General features: G+C 66.7%; 1 protein-coding gene across 3 annotated transcripts in view; it reads left to right on the top strand.

Annotated features, from left to right (window-relative positions):
* AHDC1 (AT-hook DNA binding motif containing 1) overlaps window positions 1–14,068 on the top strand; it is a 51,192-nt gene extending 37,124 nt beyond the window's left edge. For 2 of the 3 annotated variants that reach the window (XM_082777353.1, XM_082777352.1), the window contains 5 exons: window positions 4,319–4,487; window positions 6,048–6,091; window positions 6,236–11,287; window positions 11,415–12,153; window positions 13,198–14,068. In XM_082777353.1, coding sequence (XP_082633479.1) covers window positions 6,313–11,244 — 4,932 coding nt within the window. In that variant the 5' untranslated portion in view covers window positions 4,319–4,487; window positions 6,048–6,091; window positions 6,236–6,312 and the 3' untranslated portion in view covers window positions 11,245–11,287; window positions 11,415–12,153; window positions 13,198–14,068. Of the gene's footprint in view, window positions 1–3,653; window positions 3,676–4,318; window positions 4,488–6,047; window positions 6,092–6,235; window positions 11,288–11,414; window positions 12,154–13,197 lie in introns of those variants that run through there. The other variant, XM_082777351.1, reaches the window with a different exon arrangement.
* The last annotated feature ends 2,079 nt before the right edge of the window (window positions 14,069–16,147 follow it).

The raw sequence follows: 16,147 nt of genomic DNA, 5'->3' as shown, positions 1-16,147 counted from the left end.
GCTGCTCGCCTCCTGCGCCGGCTCAGCGGGGCGGGGGAACAAAGCTGGCACCGAGGGAAGCAGCTAAATTTAGCCCGTTTCCCTGCTAGCTCTGAACTGCGGCTCTCGGCTCCAGCCGGCCGAGGTGCCACCGTCTCTGCAGTCCATCTGTCGAGCGCTTTGGCGGCCCCACCTCCCCGGCCCCCCTCCCCGGCACAGCCCTACAGCCCCCCCCCCCCCGTGCGCCTGGCGAGGGGACCGAGACCCCTCCGGGGACAGGGGCTGGGGGGCAGAGGGTTGGTGTGAGGGGGCTGCGTCCGTTGTGGCCAATGGCACGGGGTTGGGGGGAGCTGGGCATCGAGGGGAAAGTGTGGGGGGGTCCTGACCCCAAAAAATAAGCAAGGGGAGCATGCCTGGGGGGGGCTGTGGGCCCCCAGGCCTGTACAGGGGAAAATGGTGATTGCAGGGGGGTGGAGGCGGCAGGGCAGGGGGTCGTGGCTGGGGGCTGTGCTGCCTCCCCAGCTCCGTGTGGCCCCCCCCCCGGCAGCGTGGGATGCGGCAGCGGTGCCCGCAGGGGGGCTGCGTCCCCAGCTGGGTTTTGGGGTGGTTTCAGCAGGGAGCTTCCCACAGTGCCTTGCTGCAGCGGGGTGTGGTTGGGGGGGTGCCAAAACCTGCAGGTACCCGGCGCCGCCAGCCCCTCGGTCCCACAGCTCCCCCCCCCCTCCCCGGTGCCTGAGCACCCTGGGGTGCCTCGGGGAGGTGTCACCAGCTCTCCCCACGGACCACATTTCCTTAGGGCGTTTGTCCCCCGCAGCACCCAAACCCTTCCCGGCGGTGCCGTCTCCCTCCCAAAGCACCGCGGGGGTCCGGCAGCTCCCTGCGTGGGGAGGGGACCCCAAAACCCCTCTGCTCCGGTGACCTGCGGCCCCGCGATGGGCAGGGGAGGCCGAGCAGCTCGGCTGGACCCCGTTCCCTGGGATGAAACGCAGGCACCATCTGCTCCCTCTCCTAATTACCACCGCGGCGCAGAGGGCGAGGCAGCGGGGGGAAGCGGCGACAGAGGGGATCGAACAGCCCCGGGAGCGGGCGATGGCCAAAGGCAGGGGGTGTCAGGGCTGTTCGTGAGCCCCCACGCCCCCCAGCACCCGCCTGCGGCCACCCCTGGCCCCCCCCAGTCCCAAGGCACCACCACCACGCACCGGTGGCACCGCGGCGGTGGCCAGGGACACCCCACGGGGGTGAGGGGGGCGCAGGGAGGAAGAGGAGGGAGCAGGAGCCGCGTGTTTTGGGGCGAGGGTCGCGATGCTGAGGCCGGGGGGGTGGCGGTGGGGGTGAAACGGGGGGGTCTGCCCGCCCGCCCGACCCCCCGCACGGCGCGGGGAGGAGGTGGCCGGGGGGGGCTGGACGGAGAACACGGAAACCCTCGGAAAGCGCCTGCCAGGAAGCTGTCACTGGAGGGGATTTTCCATTGGTGTCAGCAGGCGCAGGACGGGCTCGGTGGGGATTTGCAGGGCGGGGGGGGGCCGGGTGCGTGTGAGCGAGCGAGAGGGGGGCGAAAGCGTGCAAGGGGGGGGCGGCAGCAGGCAGGGGGGAGCCCCCACGGTGCCCCCAAATGCGCGCGTGCAAGGGGGGGAGAGCCGCCACCGTGCCCTGGGGGTGCACGTGTGTGTGTGAGTGTGCAAGGGAGGGGTGGTGTCCCCAGGAGCGTGCAAGGGGTGTGCGTGCACGAGTGGGGCACCCCCCTGATGCCACAATTTGGGGGGGGGCACATCCATGGCGCGTGTGCAAGGGAGGTGCGAGCACACGCACCGGGGACGGACGTGGCAAGCCCGTGCCCGCAGCACCCGCGTGACGGGGGCGCCCAAAACGGGGGATTCGGGGCCCTCCCAACCCACCCCCGGTGCCCAGGGGGCCGGGCAGGCAGCGGGGTGATTGGGGGGGACCCCCCTGCGCCCCCGCACCCCACGCCAGCCCCGCGGGCATCTCGGCACGGGGTGGGGGGCGCGGGGCCGGCGTGTCCCCATCTGTGTGGCGGCTGCGTCCCCGCCGCCTGGCTGTCTCCCGGTGGCATCTCCGGCCCCACCCTGACGTCTGGGTGGCCTCGGAGCCGGGCACCAAACCACGGCCGTGTCTTGCGGGGCCGGCCCCTCCGCCGCAAGCTGCCGCGACGCCGGTGCCAAGCGAACCCTTCCGGGGAGGGGGCCGGGTGCCAGCGGCCCCGGGGAAAGAGGGGGAAGGAGGTGGGGGGAAGGACGCAGCCCCCCGTGCCCTCGCCGTGGCACCTCTCCCGCCCCGCGGCACCGGGTGGCCGTGCCACCCAAGCGGGAGCCCCCCCGGGAAGCCAGCCGGGGCCAGGGGGGGTGGTGGGGGGGAGGCCGTGCCGCCTGCCTCCAGCCTGCGCCGAGCCTGAAACCGTTAAACTAATTAAAGATTTGCAGCAGCAGGATTAAGCCCGGGCAGGGGAGGTGGCGAGCCCAGGTAGTCGATTAGTTCACCAGGCGAGGATATTGGATTTCTGCGAGGCGAGTCAGCAGTCTTCGGGGGCTGTTATCTTTGCGAGGCTCCAGGGGTCAGGAGGTGGGATGCAGAGGTGGCTGCAATTCCTCCCCCCCCCCCCTCCCGCCGCCCGCCTCGCCCGCCGCAGCGCCCGGCCTCGCCGCCTCTCCCCCGCCCGCCTCTCCCATCCATCTCTCCCTCTCGCTCGCTCCCTCCATCCCTCCTCTCTTGTGTGGTCTCGGCTGGTGTTTTGTAACCAGCAAGGAAAAAAAAAAAAAAAAAAAAAAAAAAAAAAAAAGGGAAAAAAAAAAAAAAAAGAAGGAAAACGGCCCTACCCCTGGCTAGCAACCCAGGAATGGCGAAGTCCAGAGCGCCTAATGCGAAACATGTGGCAGCTGCCTGGGGCTGAGCAGAGGAGGTGAAAGTGAGCGCGGCGGCGCGGCGAGCATCCCGGCGCGCCCGGCTCCCTCGCCCCCAAATGGTGGCGGGGGGCCCGTGGGTGCTGCCCGGCCCCTCGGCTGGGTGGGGGGCGCAGGTGGTCCCGGACAGAGGGCGGGAGGAGCGCTGGCAGCACGCGGGGAGCGTCGCCCACCTTGGCACCGGCCGCGTGGCCCCGCCGAGCCGAGGGCAGGAGCCCGGCACCGGGCAGGGTTTGGTAAGAGCCGGCGGCGCCGCGCACGGCTGGGGGGGCGCGCACCCATGGGTGCACACAGCAGGGTGCCACGCACACCAGCAGGGAGCCCCGGGCATCCTGCTGTGCAAGGATTTGCGAGCTCGGAGGCGGCTCCGTGCGCTCAGGGTGCGTGCGAGGGGCACCCCACGGCCCCTCGGGGGCAGCCGGGGCGCAGAGGAGGGGACGCGGCCGTGCCCCGTCCTCCCTGGCGAGCCGTGCGCAGCGTGTGCGGCAGGGAGCGGGTCCCAGCGGCTGTTCTGGAAAGCCTCCTGTTTGCTTCCTTCCTGCCTGACTCCCCTCCAACAGCTCTCAGCTCCGGGCACATTAGCAGATTCATCAGAGACTCGACCGGTCTTTCTAGCACATATTTTCCTGCTCCACATTGCCCTTGGTGTAACTCTACACCGTGCAGGCAACACAGCCGCGTTTCTCCGCTGGGCTGCGGGAGAGGTGCCTGCGCCTCCGTGCCAGCGCTGCGCCCAAAGGATCGCGGGGAGACGGGGAGGGGGCTGAGGACGGCCTGACAGGTTTGAATTCTCCTTCCCTGCCTTGTTGATAAGTTGTCACGCTAATCCAGACACCGGGAACAGCCTGGATCACGCCGAGCGGGTGCGTGTGGCTGGGTGTGTGTGTGTGTGTGTGTGTGTGCTGGGGGAGGGAGAGAACAGGCAGAGATTCACACGCGGCTGGGGGGGGAAAATGCAGCCAGACGCAGGCACAGCCGGACCTCGCCGGGCTGGGGGGGGCTCCGCCGTGCTCCCCCCGTGCCAATGTGCATGGGCACACGGCCCCCGGGCATGCTGGCATCGTGTGGGCACCACCGGAGCAGGCGGCACGGATCCACGCGCACACGCGTGTGCACACACATGCACATGAGCGGGAAACGTTGCACCCCAGGAGGACAAACCCGAGGCTCGGGGGGAGCAAAGGGGCTCCCAGCCCCAAATCACACCCCCGTGTGTCCCTGGGCACCCAGCAACGCGCCCCATCCGCGTCCCCAAACGTCCCCGGGGGGTTGCAAGCGTCATGGCGCAGCCGGCGAGGCGTCGAACGCAGGGGGCGCGGCGCGCCCGGCCCCATAGCGGTGCAGGGCAGGGGGCTGGGGCTGGTTTTTTTTGGGGGGGGGACACCGGGCTGATGCAGCGGGGGTCTCTGTGCTTGCTCGAGCAGATGGGAGCTCGGTCGCCTGCCAGCCCGGCGCACTGGAGAACGGTGCCAGCCCGCCAGCCGAGTGGTTCCCGCGCGCCCAGGGCTCCGGCCTCCGCCAGCCCAGCAGCGACGGCGACGGCCCCGACCGCAGCTTCAAAGTGAACCTGCACTGCAAGCACCCGCGGCCCAGGTACCCCGGGGGGGCCCTCGCCCCGGGACGGGGAGCAGAGGGTGCACCGGGGGTGGGGGCGGGCAGCAAAGCCGGCTGCTTCTCTGCCTTGGCGCTGGGGGGAGGCTGCGGAGCATCCCTGGGGGCTCCACGGCTCGGCAGACGGCTTGGCTTAGCGGGGTGGGGGCAAAGAGGGGTGTGGGGTGCTGGGAGGGGGCTGTGCCGTGGGTGTCAGCCCCGTGATGGGTGCTGGGTGCCCCTTCCCAGCTTTGGGTGCCAACGCCACGCGTCCCTGTGCGCACCCTGGGGCTGTCCCCGCAGTGCCACTCGTTTGCAGCGAGGGGAAACTGAGGCAGGGGGCGATGCAGGGGCCCTGGGGCTGCTGCCATGGGGTGGTGTCACCGTGGGTGCTGCCCTGCTGCAGTTCCCTGGGGGTGGCAGATGAACAGGGGGTGTCCCTGGGGGGGGCAGGGAAGGAAGCAGGGCTGGGCACAGGGCAGGGGTGGGGGGCCAGGGGGGGTGGCACACAGACAGTGCCCAGCCGGGCTGACCAAGGGGCTGAGGTCACCTTCCTGAGGCCACCAACTTCCCACGAGCAGTGGCCACGGGTGGGCTGGGAGGCGGGGTGACACCCCCCGGATTTTGGGGTGTCCCCGGTGCCTCAGCCCCCTCGCGCCACCCCGGAGCCGTGGCTCGGTGCGTCCCCATCCCGTGCCACGTCCCCTCCACCAGGATGCCAGGGGGGGCACCACCGAGGTCCCCCAGCTGCGTGCCCGCTGCTGCCCGGGGAAGCCCCCCCACGCGCGCCCGTGGGCTTGAGGGCACCCCCACGAGCCGGACCCCCACCCCTCGTGCTTGGCACGGGCAGGGGGGCGCACAGCAGCCCTCCCCTCCCACCCACCCCCGAACAAAGAACTTTGCGCCTCCCCCCCCCCCGGCCCCTGTCCATCCCGTTGCCGTCCCCCAGCCGAGCCGGGCCGTGCCGGGCCGGGCCGGGGGGGGCGCACGGCGGGGCCGGGGCGGGGACCGGGGTGTCCGGGAGCGGGGCGGGCGGCTCGGCGGGCGGGCAGCGCGGCTCGCCGGGGACACCTAGCGGCAACGCGGCCGCAGGGCCCCCACCGCGCCCGCTCCCCCCGGCCCGGCACCCCCGGGGCACACCGCGAGGGGACGAGGATGGAGCCCCGGGAGGGGGTTGGAGGGGAGACGGACAGGGTGGGGAGGGGGTGGTGGGGATGGGGTGGGGGGTACAAGGTGGGGTGGGAAGGGAGGGGGGGTGTGGGGGGTGTTAACCCGAGCATCCCTGGACCCGCGTCCCCTCCGGCTCCGTGGAGGGGCTGGTCAACCTGTCCCCTCTGTCCCCAGATCGGAGGCAGCCTCCCCCTGCCCCGCTCGCAGCCCCGACGCCAGGGTGATGGGCACAGGCTGCCCTCTCGGCTGCGCCGGCTCGGGAGCACCCCAGGGAGGACCAGCCCCTGGTATGTCCCTTGCAGGGACTGGCGCTGCGAACCCTGGGGCACGGGGGGGGGGGAAACCCGGGGACCCCCAGCTCGGGGCTAACCCTGCGCCCCGCTTCCTTTGCAGAGAGCTCACAAAGTGCAACAGCAGGAGCAGCAGCAGAGCCGAGGGTAAGTCAGCGCTGCGCCGGGGCCAGTGGGTGAGCGGGGGGCCAAACGCGGGCACCCCCAGGGGGGAGGGAGCGGGCGCAGCCGGCCACTTTGTCCGGCGGCGCCCTGGGGGGGTCCTCACTGTCCCCTCTCTGCCCCGTCCAGGTCCCTGTCTCACCATCCCCGACCCCCATGTCAGCAACTGCTCGGCCAAGCGGCACGCGGGGGAGGAGGAGTTCAGGATGCGCGTGAAGCCCCCGGGCCCAGTGGTAACGACCAGCGTTGTGCGCGGCTCGCCCGACTACGTCCGAGAGCCCAAGTTCTACCCGCCGGGGCACCCGGCGCAGCGGCCCCCGGCCTGCCCGGCGGAGAAGGCCTTATCCTGCAGCGTGCTGAGCTTCCCTGAGGGCTCGTGCCCCGCGCTCGGCCGGGAGCACCAGGCAGGTTCGCTGCTGCACGGCGACCCGGCCGACCGGTGCCAGAGCGTGCACGGCGGCACCAAGGCGGCCGAGGACTTGCTGGGCTGCGCCGGCGAGCCCCGGATCCTGGGGGGCAGCGCGGAGGAGGCAGCCGCCCGCGACCGGGCGCCCAAGACCTTCCCCAACGCGACGCTGGCCTCGGGCCGCTGCAACGTCGACAGCATCGTCGCCCTGCTCCGGAGCAAGTGCGGCAACGGGCACATCAACCTCCACCCCGTGGTGCAGCTCATCGACATCATGAAGGACCTCAACCGCCTCTCCGAGGACCTCAAGAGCAGCGGGGTGCACCTGGACTGCGGCAGCCTCCGCGGCGGCGGCGGCGGTGGCCACGAGGACGGCCGCCTCCTGCCCGCCGACCGCGACCTCCAGTACAGCTTCTTCTCCTCGCCCTCCCTGGCCAACAGCATCCGCAGCCCCGAGGAGCGCGGGGTGCTCTGCAAAGCGGAGCCGCCGCGGCACCCCCGGCCCCCGGCCCGCGACGGGGAGGCCGAGGGCGGGGGGGGGAGCGCCCCGCAGCCTCCTCCAGCCTCCAAAGCGCCCGCGGAGGAAGCCGGTTGCTCGCAGCCCGACGCCGGCGACTACTCGGACCTGGCCGAGGCGGACATCCTGAACGAACTGGCCTCCCTGGCGTGCCCGGGGACGCAGCTGCTGGAGTCACAGTCGATGGAGGCGCAGCCCCAGTTGCTCCCGGCCCAAGAGCTGGACTCCCAGTCCCGGCTGCTGGATTCCCAGTCGCTGGAGTCGCAGCCCCAGCTGCTCGATTCGCAGAGCTTGGAGCCGCTGCCGGAGTCGCTGGAGCTGCAGAACCTGGAGCCGCTGGGGCTGCAGTCGCTGGAGCCGCTCTCCGAGTCGCTGGAGCTGCAGTCGCTGGAGCCGCTCTCCGAATCGCTGGAGCTGCAGTCGCTGGAGCCGTTGGCGGAGCCGCTGGGGCTGCAGACGCTGGAGCCGCTGCCCGGAGCCCTGGAGCCGCAGCTCCTGGAGGCGCGGGCCCCGCTGCTGGCCACCGAGCCCTCGCTGCTGGAGGCGCAGCCGCTGGGGCCCGTGCCGGAGCTGCTGGAGGCGCAGGCGGGCACCGGGGACCCGCTGCGGCCCCACGGCCTGCAGCCCCGCCTGGGGGGGTGTCCCCTGAGCAGCGTGGTGAAACGCGGCCCCTGCGGGGGCCGGGGGGCCGGGAGGTGCGGCGAGGACCACCGCAAGTACGCACTGCGCCGGACTGACAAGCCAAAGATGCTGTGCCGCAGGAGGAGGGCAGGGCGAGGGCGCCGGGCGGACGTCGTCCCCGAGAGCCGCGTCCTGCCCCTCGCCCTGCCCGCCGAGGTGCCCCCGGGGCCCGAGGAGCCCAGCACCCCGCTGCTGACCCCCCCGCCGCCCCCCGAAGCCCTGGACTCCGACGAGGTGCCCAAGGCCCCCGCGGCGGGGAAGAAGAGCAAGTGCCGCGGGGTGCGGAAGATGGTGGTGAAGATGGCCAAGATCCCCGTGTCGCTGGGGAGGAGGAACAAAACCACCTACAAGGTGTCCTCGCTCAGCAGCAACCTGAACCTGGAGGGCAAGGAGCTGGCGGCCAGCAGCTCCATGGAGCCCACGCCGCTGCTCAAGATGAAGAACAACGGGCGCAACGTGGTGGTGGTCTTCCCCCCCGGCGAGATGCCCATCATCCTGAAGCGCAAGCGGGGCAGGCCCCCCAAGAACCTGCTGCTGGGCCAGGCCAAACCCAAGGAGCCCGCCCCGGAGGTGAAGAAGAGGAGGAGGAGGAAGCAGAAGCTGGCCTCGCCCCAGCCCTCCTACATCGCTGACACCAACGACAGCAAGGCCGACTACTCGGACGTGCTGGCCAAGCTGGCGTTCCTGAACAGGCAGAGCCAGTGCTCGGGGCGCTGCTCGCCGCCCCGCTGCTGGACACCCAGCGAGCCCGAGTCCATCCACCAGGCCCCCGACACGCAGAGCATCTCCCACTTCTTGCACCGCGTGCAGGGCTTCCGCCGGCGCGGCGGCAAGGCAGGTGGCTTCGGCGGGCGCGGCGGTGGGCACGCCGCCCGCGCCTCCCGCTGCTCCTTCAGCGACTTCTTCGAGGGCATCGGCAAGAAGAAGAAGGCCCCCGCCGCCGTGCACGCCGACCCCGTGCACCCGCGCAAGAGGGGCCGGCCGGAGCCCGACCCCGTGGGCAAGCCCAAACGCAAGCGGCGGACCCGCAAGAACGGGGTGCTCTTCCCCGAGCAAAACCCCGGGCAGAGCTTCAGCGACAGTGCCTCCGAGTGGGCCGGGGAGAAGGGCAGCCCCTGGGCCCCCCACCACGGCCACGCCGCCGGCCAGCCCAGCCGCAACTGCAGCTACCAGGGGGCCGAGGCCAGGCCCTTCCACGCCGCGGCGCTGGAGTCGGGCTCCTCCGGCCGGGCCGGCTTCTACGCCGGCAGCGCGGCGTCCTCGCAGGCCGAGGTCAGCCAGGAGCGGCACAGCCTCTTCACGGGGTATTTCCGCTCCTTGCTGGACTCGGACGACTCCTCCGACCTGCTGGACTTCGCCCTCTCGGCCTCGCGCTCCGAGTCCCGCAAATCGGCGGCTGCCTACACGGCTCCCCCCAACGCCCTGGCGGGTCAACGGGGGGGCCTGGCCGCCTACCCGGCCCGGGGGGGCAAAGTGGCGGCGGCAGCAGCAGCCCCCGGTGCCGAGGCCGCTTTCCACGCGGCCATGCAGGGCCGCCAGGCCTTCCCTCCCAGCCGCCCCGCCGCCGGTTACGGGGTGGCACAAGGAGCCTCGGAGTGCCGTGGCGCCGAGGCCTTCCCCAAGCTGGTGCCGCCCTCGGCCGTGTCACGGTCACCCACGGCGCACCCGGCGGCCAGCGGCACCCCCGGCTACCCCCAGTACGGCGGCTACAGCGCGGGGCAGAGCGTGGCGCCCGCCAGCGTCTTCCCCCCGGGGAAGCAGTACCCGTCGGCGCAGGACTGCCCCACCAGCAAGGACTGCAGCTTCGCCTACGGCAGCGGCAGCAGCCTCCCGTCCTCCCCCAGCAGCGCCCACAGCGCCGGCTACGCGCAGCAGACGGCCGGCCCCAGCCTGCCGCTGGGCAAAGCTTCCTTCTTCAACAGCGCCGAGGGCGGCCAGTTCTCCAGCGCCGCCCACACCCCGCTGCGCTGCGACAGCCGGGCCAGCACCGTCTCGCCCGGAGGCTACATGGTGCCCAAAGGCTCGGCCTCCTTCCAGCCCTCGCCCGAGAACTGCCGGCAGTTCCCCAGCGCGTCCCAGTGGGCTTTCCGGCAGGGCTACGGCGGCTTGGACTGGAGCTCGGAGGCCTTCAGCCAGCTCTACAACCCGGGCTTCGAGTGCCACCTCAACGAGCCCAACGTCATCCTGGACATCTCCAACTACACCCCGCAGAAGGCCAAGCAGCAGACGGTCTCCGAGACCTTCTCCGAGTCCTCCTCCGACAGCACCCAGTTCAACCAGCCGGCCGGCTACCGGCGCGCCAACAGCGAGGCCTCGTCCAGCGAGGGCCAGTCCAGCCTCTCCAGCCTGGAGAAGCTCATGATGGACTGGAACGAGGCGTCCTCGGCCCCCGGCTACAACTGGAACCAGAGCGTCCTCTTCCAGAGCAACTCCAAGCCCGGCCGGGGCCGGCGGAAGAAGGTGGACATGTTCGACACGTCCCACCTCAACTTCTCCTCCTCGTCCTCCTCCTCCTCCGTGTACCCCTCCAAGAGGAGCACGGGGCCGCGGCAGCCCCGGGGCTCCCGAGGGGCCTGCGCCTCCAAGAAGGAGCGGGGAACGGGCAAGGCCAAGTTCCCCACCAAGTCGCAGCCGGTGAACCCCCTCTTCCAAGAGAGCACGGACCTGGGCTTGGACTACTACAGCGGGGACAGCAGCATGTCCCCCCTGCCCTCCCAGTCCCGGGGCTTCGGGGTGGGCGAGCGGGACCCCTGCGACTACGCCGGGCCCTACTCCATGAACCCCTCCACCCCCTCGGACGGGACGTTCGTGCAGGGCTTTCAGAGCGACTCCCCCGGCCTGGGGCAGCCGGATTTGGAGAGCAAGCACTTCCCCGCCCTCCCTCACCAGCTGGCGGCCCCCGGCCAGCAGACTGTCTTCGAGGCCGGGCTGCAGAAAGCCTTCTCGCCCAACTGCTCGCCCACGCTGGCCTTCAAGGAGGACCTGCGGGGGGGCGACCTGCGCAAGCTGCCCGCCTGCGACTCGCTCAAACACAGCATGCAGGGGGGGGCCCTGCCGCACGCCCCGCACATGGCCTGCCGCGACCTCCCCATGCCTCAGCCACACTACGACTCCCCCAGCTGCAAAAATCCCCCCTACTGGTACTCGCCCAACGCCAGCACCCGCAGCCCCTCCTCGTACGACGGCAAGGCGGGGGCCGGCATGCTGGTGGACTTCATGGGCAGGACGGACCCCTCGTGTCTCAACCCCCACCTGAGCAGCCCGAGCGGCGCCCACCCCCCCAAGGGCGAGAAGGAGCCCTTGGAGATGGCCCGGGCTCACCACCGAGGCCCCTACGCTTGCCCCCTGATCAATGACTTGAATATCTCCCCCGTACCGAGGGACTCTATGCTGCAGCTGCAGGACAACTACAGGTACCCCAGTTTTGCACCCCAAGGGCACCCCGTCATGGCCCCCGCCCAGAAGAGCGGGTTTTTGGGGCCGATGGTAGAGCAACAGCACCCCGAGGACACTTTTACGGTCACCTCATTGTAGTGTCTGCTGACGTGCCAACCGGACAACGAGGTTTTGTTACAGGGTAGGTGCGGGACCCCCCCTCACCTCGGGGCAGGGGGTCCGTGGGGTGCTGAGATACTGGGGTAGGGGGGCACGGGGCGCCCGGGCCCTTCTCACCCCCCCGCCCCGCTGTTGTGTTTCTCTTGCAGAGGTAATTTAGCCAGCACTTTTTTTCTGGAACACTTTTCAAGTTCTGTATTTAACTGGGATTGGAACCGTTTGTTTGTTTTCTAAAAAAAAAAAATAAGAAAAAAAAAAAAGAAAAGAAAAAAAAAGGGAAAAAAAGAAAAAAAAATGAAAAAAAAAATAAAAAATAAGTGAAGCGAAAGAGAAAAAAATAACGGAAGAAGAGAAAAGGAAGAGAGAGACCCCCCCCACCCCAGTTTTTTTCCCCCCTTCATACTAAAACCCGCTCCGTCTGAGAACGCCCCAGCTCTGCTTTCCGGACTGCCGCCCCCACCTCCCGCCCCGCAGCAGGACAATCGGACGGACGGACGGACGGACGGCCAGCCGGACGGACGGACGGACAGCACCGGCCCCCGCCGAGCCCAGGGCAGAGCCGGCGAGCAGGGCAGGAGGCGGCCACGAGACCTGGGGGGTCAGCGGCCCCGAGCCCCCTCCCCGGTGCCGCGGGGACCCTCGGCCGCCCTCGGAGGGTCTGGTTTGTGGTTTTTGTTTTTTTTTTTTTGCTTTTGTTTTTGTTTTGTTTTTTTTGTTTTTTTTTTGTTTTGTTTTTTTGTTTTTTTTTTTTTCTGTTTTCCTCCCCGTTTGCTCGCTTGCTGGGGGTGTTTTTCTCGCCGGATGACGCCGATGGGTGTTGGGGAGAGCTGGCCGCACGGAGACTTTTGGCAGCTTCGCCGTGGGTCTCGGAGACGCAGCCGGCGCCCAGTAAGTGCCACGTGCGCCCCGCTGGTGCCATTCCCCAAATGGCAGCAGCACCTTTCGGGGCTGCGAGCACCCATGGGTGCTGCCGGTGGTGTCCCGTGGCCGAGCACCAACCCAGAGACCTCGGCTGCCCCAGGGTCTGTGGGTGGCTGGAGCGCGGGGTGCTCAGTGCCGGTCCCCAGGGTGCGGGGTGCTGGAGATGGGGGCAGGTGGGGGCTGGACCCAGTGAGCGGGACCCCAAACCCCTGGGTACGTGGGTGCTGGGTGAGCGGGACCCCAGATCCTTGGGCAGGTGGGTGCTGGGTGACTGGGACCCCAGATCCTGGGTTTATCGGTGCCAAATGGGGGATTTTTGGGACCCCGGACCCCTGGGCAGGTGGGTGGCAAATGGGGGAGAGCAGGACCCCAGATCCTGGGTGTGTGGGTGCTGGATGGGGGATTTTTGGGACCCCAGACCCCTGGGCAGGTGGGAGCCAGACCCCTTGGCATGGGGGTGATCAATGGGGGGATTTTGAGACCCCAAACCCTTGGGCTTTTGGGTGCCAGATGGGAGATTTGTGGGACCCCAGACTCCTGGGTATGTGGGTGCCAAACAGGGGCATGTGGGACCCCAAACCCCTGGGCATGTGGGTGCCAGATTTGGGGCATGCAGGACCCCAGTCCCCTTGGTATGGGGGTGTATGGGGAATGTATGGGGGTGGATGGGGATGTATGGGACCCCAGACCCCTGGGCAGGTGGGTGCCAGACTCCTTGGCATGGGGGTACCAGATTTGGGGCATGCGGATCCCCAAACCCTTTGGCCTGGGGGTGCTGGATATGGGTTTATGGGACCCCAGGCCCCTGGGCAGGTGGGTGCCAGATTTGGGGCACGCAAGACCCCAGACCCCTTGGTGTGGGGGTCCCAGATGGGGGGTTTGTGGGACCCCAGCCCCCTGGGCCACCCGGGCAGCACCCATTCGGCCACGGATCCATCCCTCCTCCACGAAACCGGGCAGGGGGGGCCGTGGGGGCGTCCGGACCCTCACCCCTGTCCCCTCTCCCCCCAGGCAGCCCAGCCAGCGAAGCCCCCACGCCCTCGGCCCCCCGAGCCCACCCGACGGCCCCGGCCACCGGAGCAGAGAGGAGAGGAGGAGAGGAGAGGACGGGGCCGCCGCCGGTGCCCCCCGGCCCCGCCGCCCCGCTTCGTCGTCCCCCCCCCCGGCCCCCGCCCCGGCTGTGGCGCCGGCGCCGCGCTCTCCTCCCGCCAGAAGCAGAGGGACTCTTTGGATTTATTATTATTATTTTTGTTTTTTTTTTTTTTTTTTAATTTTTTTTTTATTATTATTATTTTATTAAGTTTCGTTTTCTGCACAAAAACCAGCAATTGTAAATACTTTTGAAGAAAAGGAGAAAAACAAACAAAAAAAAAATGTTTAAGGAAAAAAAAAAATTTAAAAAAGACGAAAATTCACAAAAAAAAAATAAATAAAAATAAATAAATAAAGGAGAGCCACACACCTGGGAGAGAATCAAAAAGTGACGGAGAATAAAAAAAATAAATAAATAAAAACTGAAGCGCAAGAGAGGCGGATATGCAGGAGAGAAGAGCAAAAACCCCACCAGTATGCACTGAGAAAATTTATTTACAGATCGATCGACAAAAAAAAAAAAAAAAAAAAAAAAAAAAAAGTAACAATAACCTATTTATTGTATATAATGTTTTATTATAAATCGTGTCTTGTATATTGCATTCTGTACATCTGCTGTGGTTTTGTGGTGTGCAACTTCCGCATGGGTTCCTTGGGTTTCCGTTGCCTTTTTTTAATGACGATGATTTTGAGTTTTATTTTTATTATTATTAATAAGGACGACGCGTTTTTTTGTTTTTTTTTTTTTTTTCCTCTCTTTTTTTTTTTTTTTTGGCAGTACACACCCAAAGATCCGAATTTGTATAAAAAAACGAAAAAAAAAAAGAGTTAAAAAAAAAGGAGTTAAAAAAAAAAAGGAGTTTAAAAAAAAAAAAAGGAGTTTAAAAAAAAAAAGTTAAAAAACGAGTTAAAAAAAAAAAAAGATTTAAAAAAAAAAGAAAAGAAATCAATAACACACCCTCTTTGTGGGGAGGGGGAGCTGGGGGGGGGCACGGGGGGGCCGCTCTCCTTCCCGTGGTGACGAGCTCAGGGTGTGCGTGTGCGCGTGGGTGCCGGGGGGGGTCGGCTCCTATTTTCTCCCCAACCCTTTCCCTCTGTCCCCCCCCCTTCATTTTGCCCCTTCCCCTTCATTTTGGCTCCCCCCCCCCCTCCTTCATTTTGCTTCCCCCCCCCCCCTCCCCAAACCCAGGGTTTGGCAACTTCTGTACAGCTTTGTGGATTGTGCAAAAAAAAGAAAAAAAAAAAAAACATAAAAAAAAAATTGACCGACCCCTCCCCAAAAATGAAAACCGGTGCAAAAAAAAAAGGGCAAAGTGCCCCCCCAAAAAAAAAAAAAAGAAAAAGGGGGGGGGATTTAAAATAAAATAAAATAAAATAACCTGGTCAAAATAGCAGCCCCCCCTCCCTCCTCGTGTCGCCCCCCCCTCAAGCTGACCCGCGCAGTGCTTGTGCTGACCCGGCCGGAGATGCCGTGGCCCCCCCCCCCCCCGGAGAGCCCCCCCGGCCCCCGCTCTTGCCCTGAACTGGTCTTTTTGTGTATTTAGGAAGGAATTTTTCATAGGCACTTTTTTTATATTAAAAGAAACCTATATATTGAGCCGTGCCGCTGCGTCCTTGCTTCTCTCGGGGGGGGCGGCACGGCCTCGCTGCGCCAAGGAGGGGGGGGTAAAAGGGGAGTTTGACCCCCCCCCAAGGTTGGGGGGCTCAGCCCCAGCACGGCTATAAGGGGGGGGAAGGCAGCGAGCAGGATGAGGCCCCGCGGTGGGATCCCTCCCTTGGGGTCCCCCAGTGGCACCAGTGGGCACCCGCTACTGGGAACGATGGGTGCCAAACCCCCCCCCCCCCACCCCCCTCCCCACGCCCCCAGCCATCAGCACCCACGGGTGCCACCCCCGGTGGGTGACGGAGGAGGCAGCGGCTTGGGGCTGCGGACAGGTTGAGGGCCAAAAGGGCTAAAAAAAAATGATTTAAAAAATTAAAAAATAATTAAGAAAAAAAAAAAAAAAAAAAAAAAAAGCAACTTCCAGGAATGGGCAGCTCAGCCCTGCAGCATCCTTTTTCTTTTTTTTTTTTTTGAGGGGGGGGGATTTTAGGGATTTGAGGGGGGGGGGCAGCAGCTACCTGTGGGTGGGAGAGGTGAGCAATCCCGGCGGGGTCACGGCTGCTGCAGAGCAGTGCGCTGGGGGGGGGTCTGGGGGGGGGGGGGAAAAAAAAAGGAAGAGGTTGCTATGGAGAGCAACACACGGCGCATACTGATGGCTGGGGGTGCGGGGGGAGCGGGGCTGCCAGCACCACGCCGCCGGGCTCCAGCATGGCTGTGTGGGCGAGGGAGGGGGTAAAAGGGGGGGGCAAGGTGTTTTGGGGAGCCCTGACCCCCTCCTCGCCACGCTGGAGGCTCGGCATCCACGCCCCCCCCCCCCGTGTTCCAGGGCTGCGGTGCGTGGCTGGGTGGTACCAAGTGAGCGTGGTGCCGTGCAGCCCCCCCCCAAAAAAAAAATAATGGAATAAAATTGTTATGGGGTTGGGAGGTGCCCCAGGGGGTGCAGCTGGGTCTCCGCACCCCTTTATAGGGCCGGGGTGCTGGGAGGGAGAGGAGAGGGGGGTGCCAGTCCTGCCCCCCCCCCAAGGTGCAGGTGGTTTGGGGTGTGGAGGAGGCTGCATTTCCATGGGGCAGGGGACAAATTGGGGGAGACACGGCTCCCCTGCGGTCCCCCCCAGCACCCTGGGTGCCCCCCAGGGTCTTTGGGGTAAAGCTGGGGGCGAGGTGAGGGTGGAGGGGAGGGGGCGGGGGGGGGGCTCTGCTGGCGCCTGCGATGCTGCAGCTTCCCCATCCCTGTCCCCGGGGACCCGCCACGCTCACTGCCTGCGG

The sequence above is a fragment of the Aythya marila genome (genome assembly GCF_965140915.1).
Source record: "Aythya marila genome assembly, chromosome: 22".
NCBI lineage: Eukaryota > Metazoa > Chordata > Aves > Anseriformes > Anatidae > Aythya > Aythya marila.
This window is presented reverse-complemented; position numbering and strand designations above follow the sequence as displayed.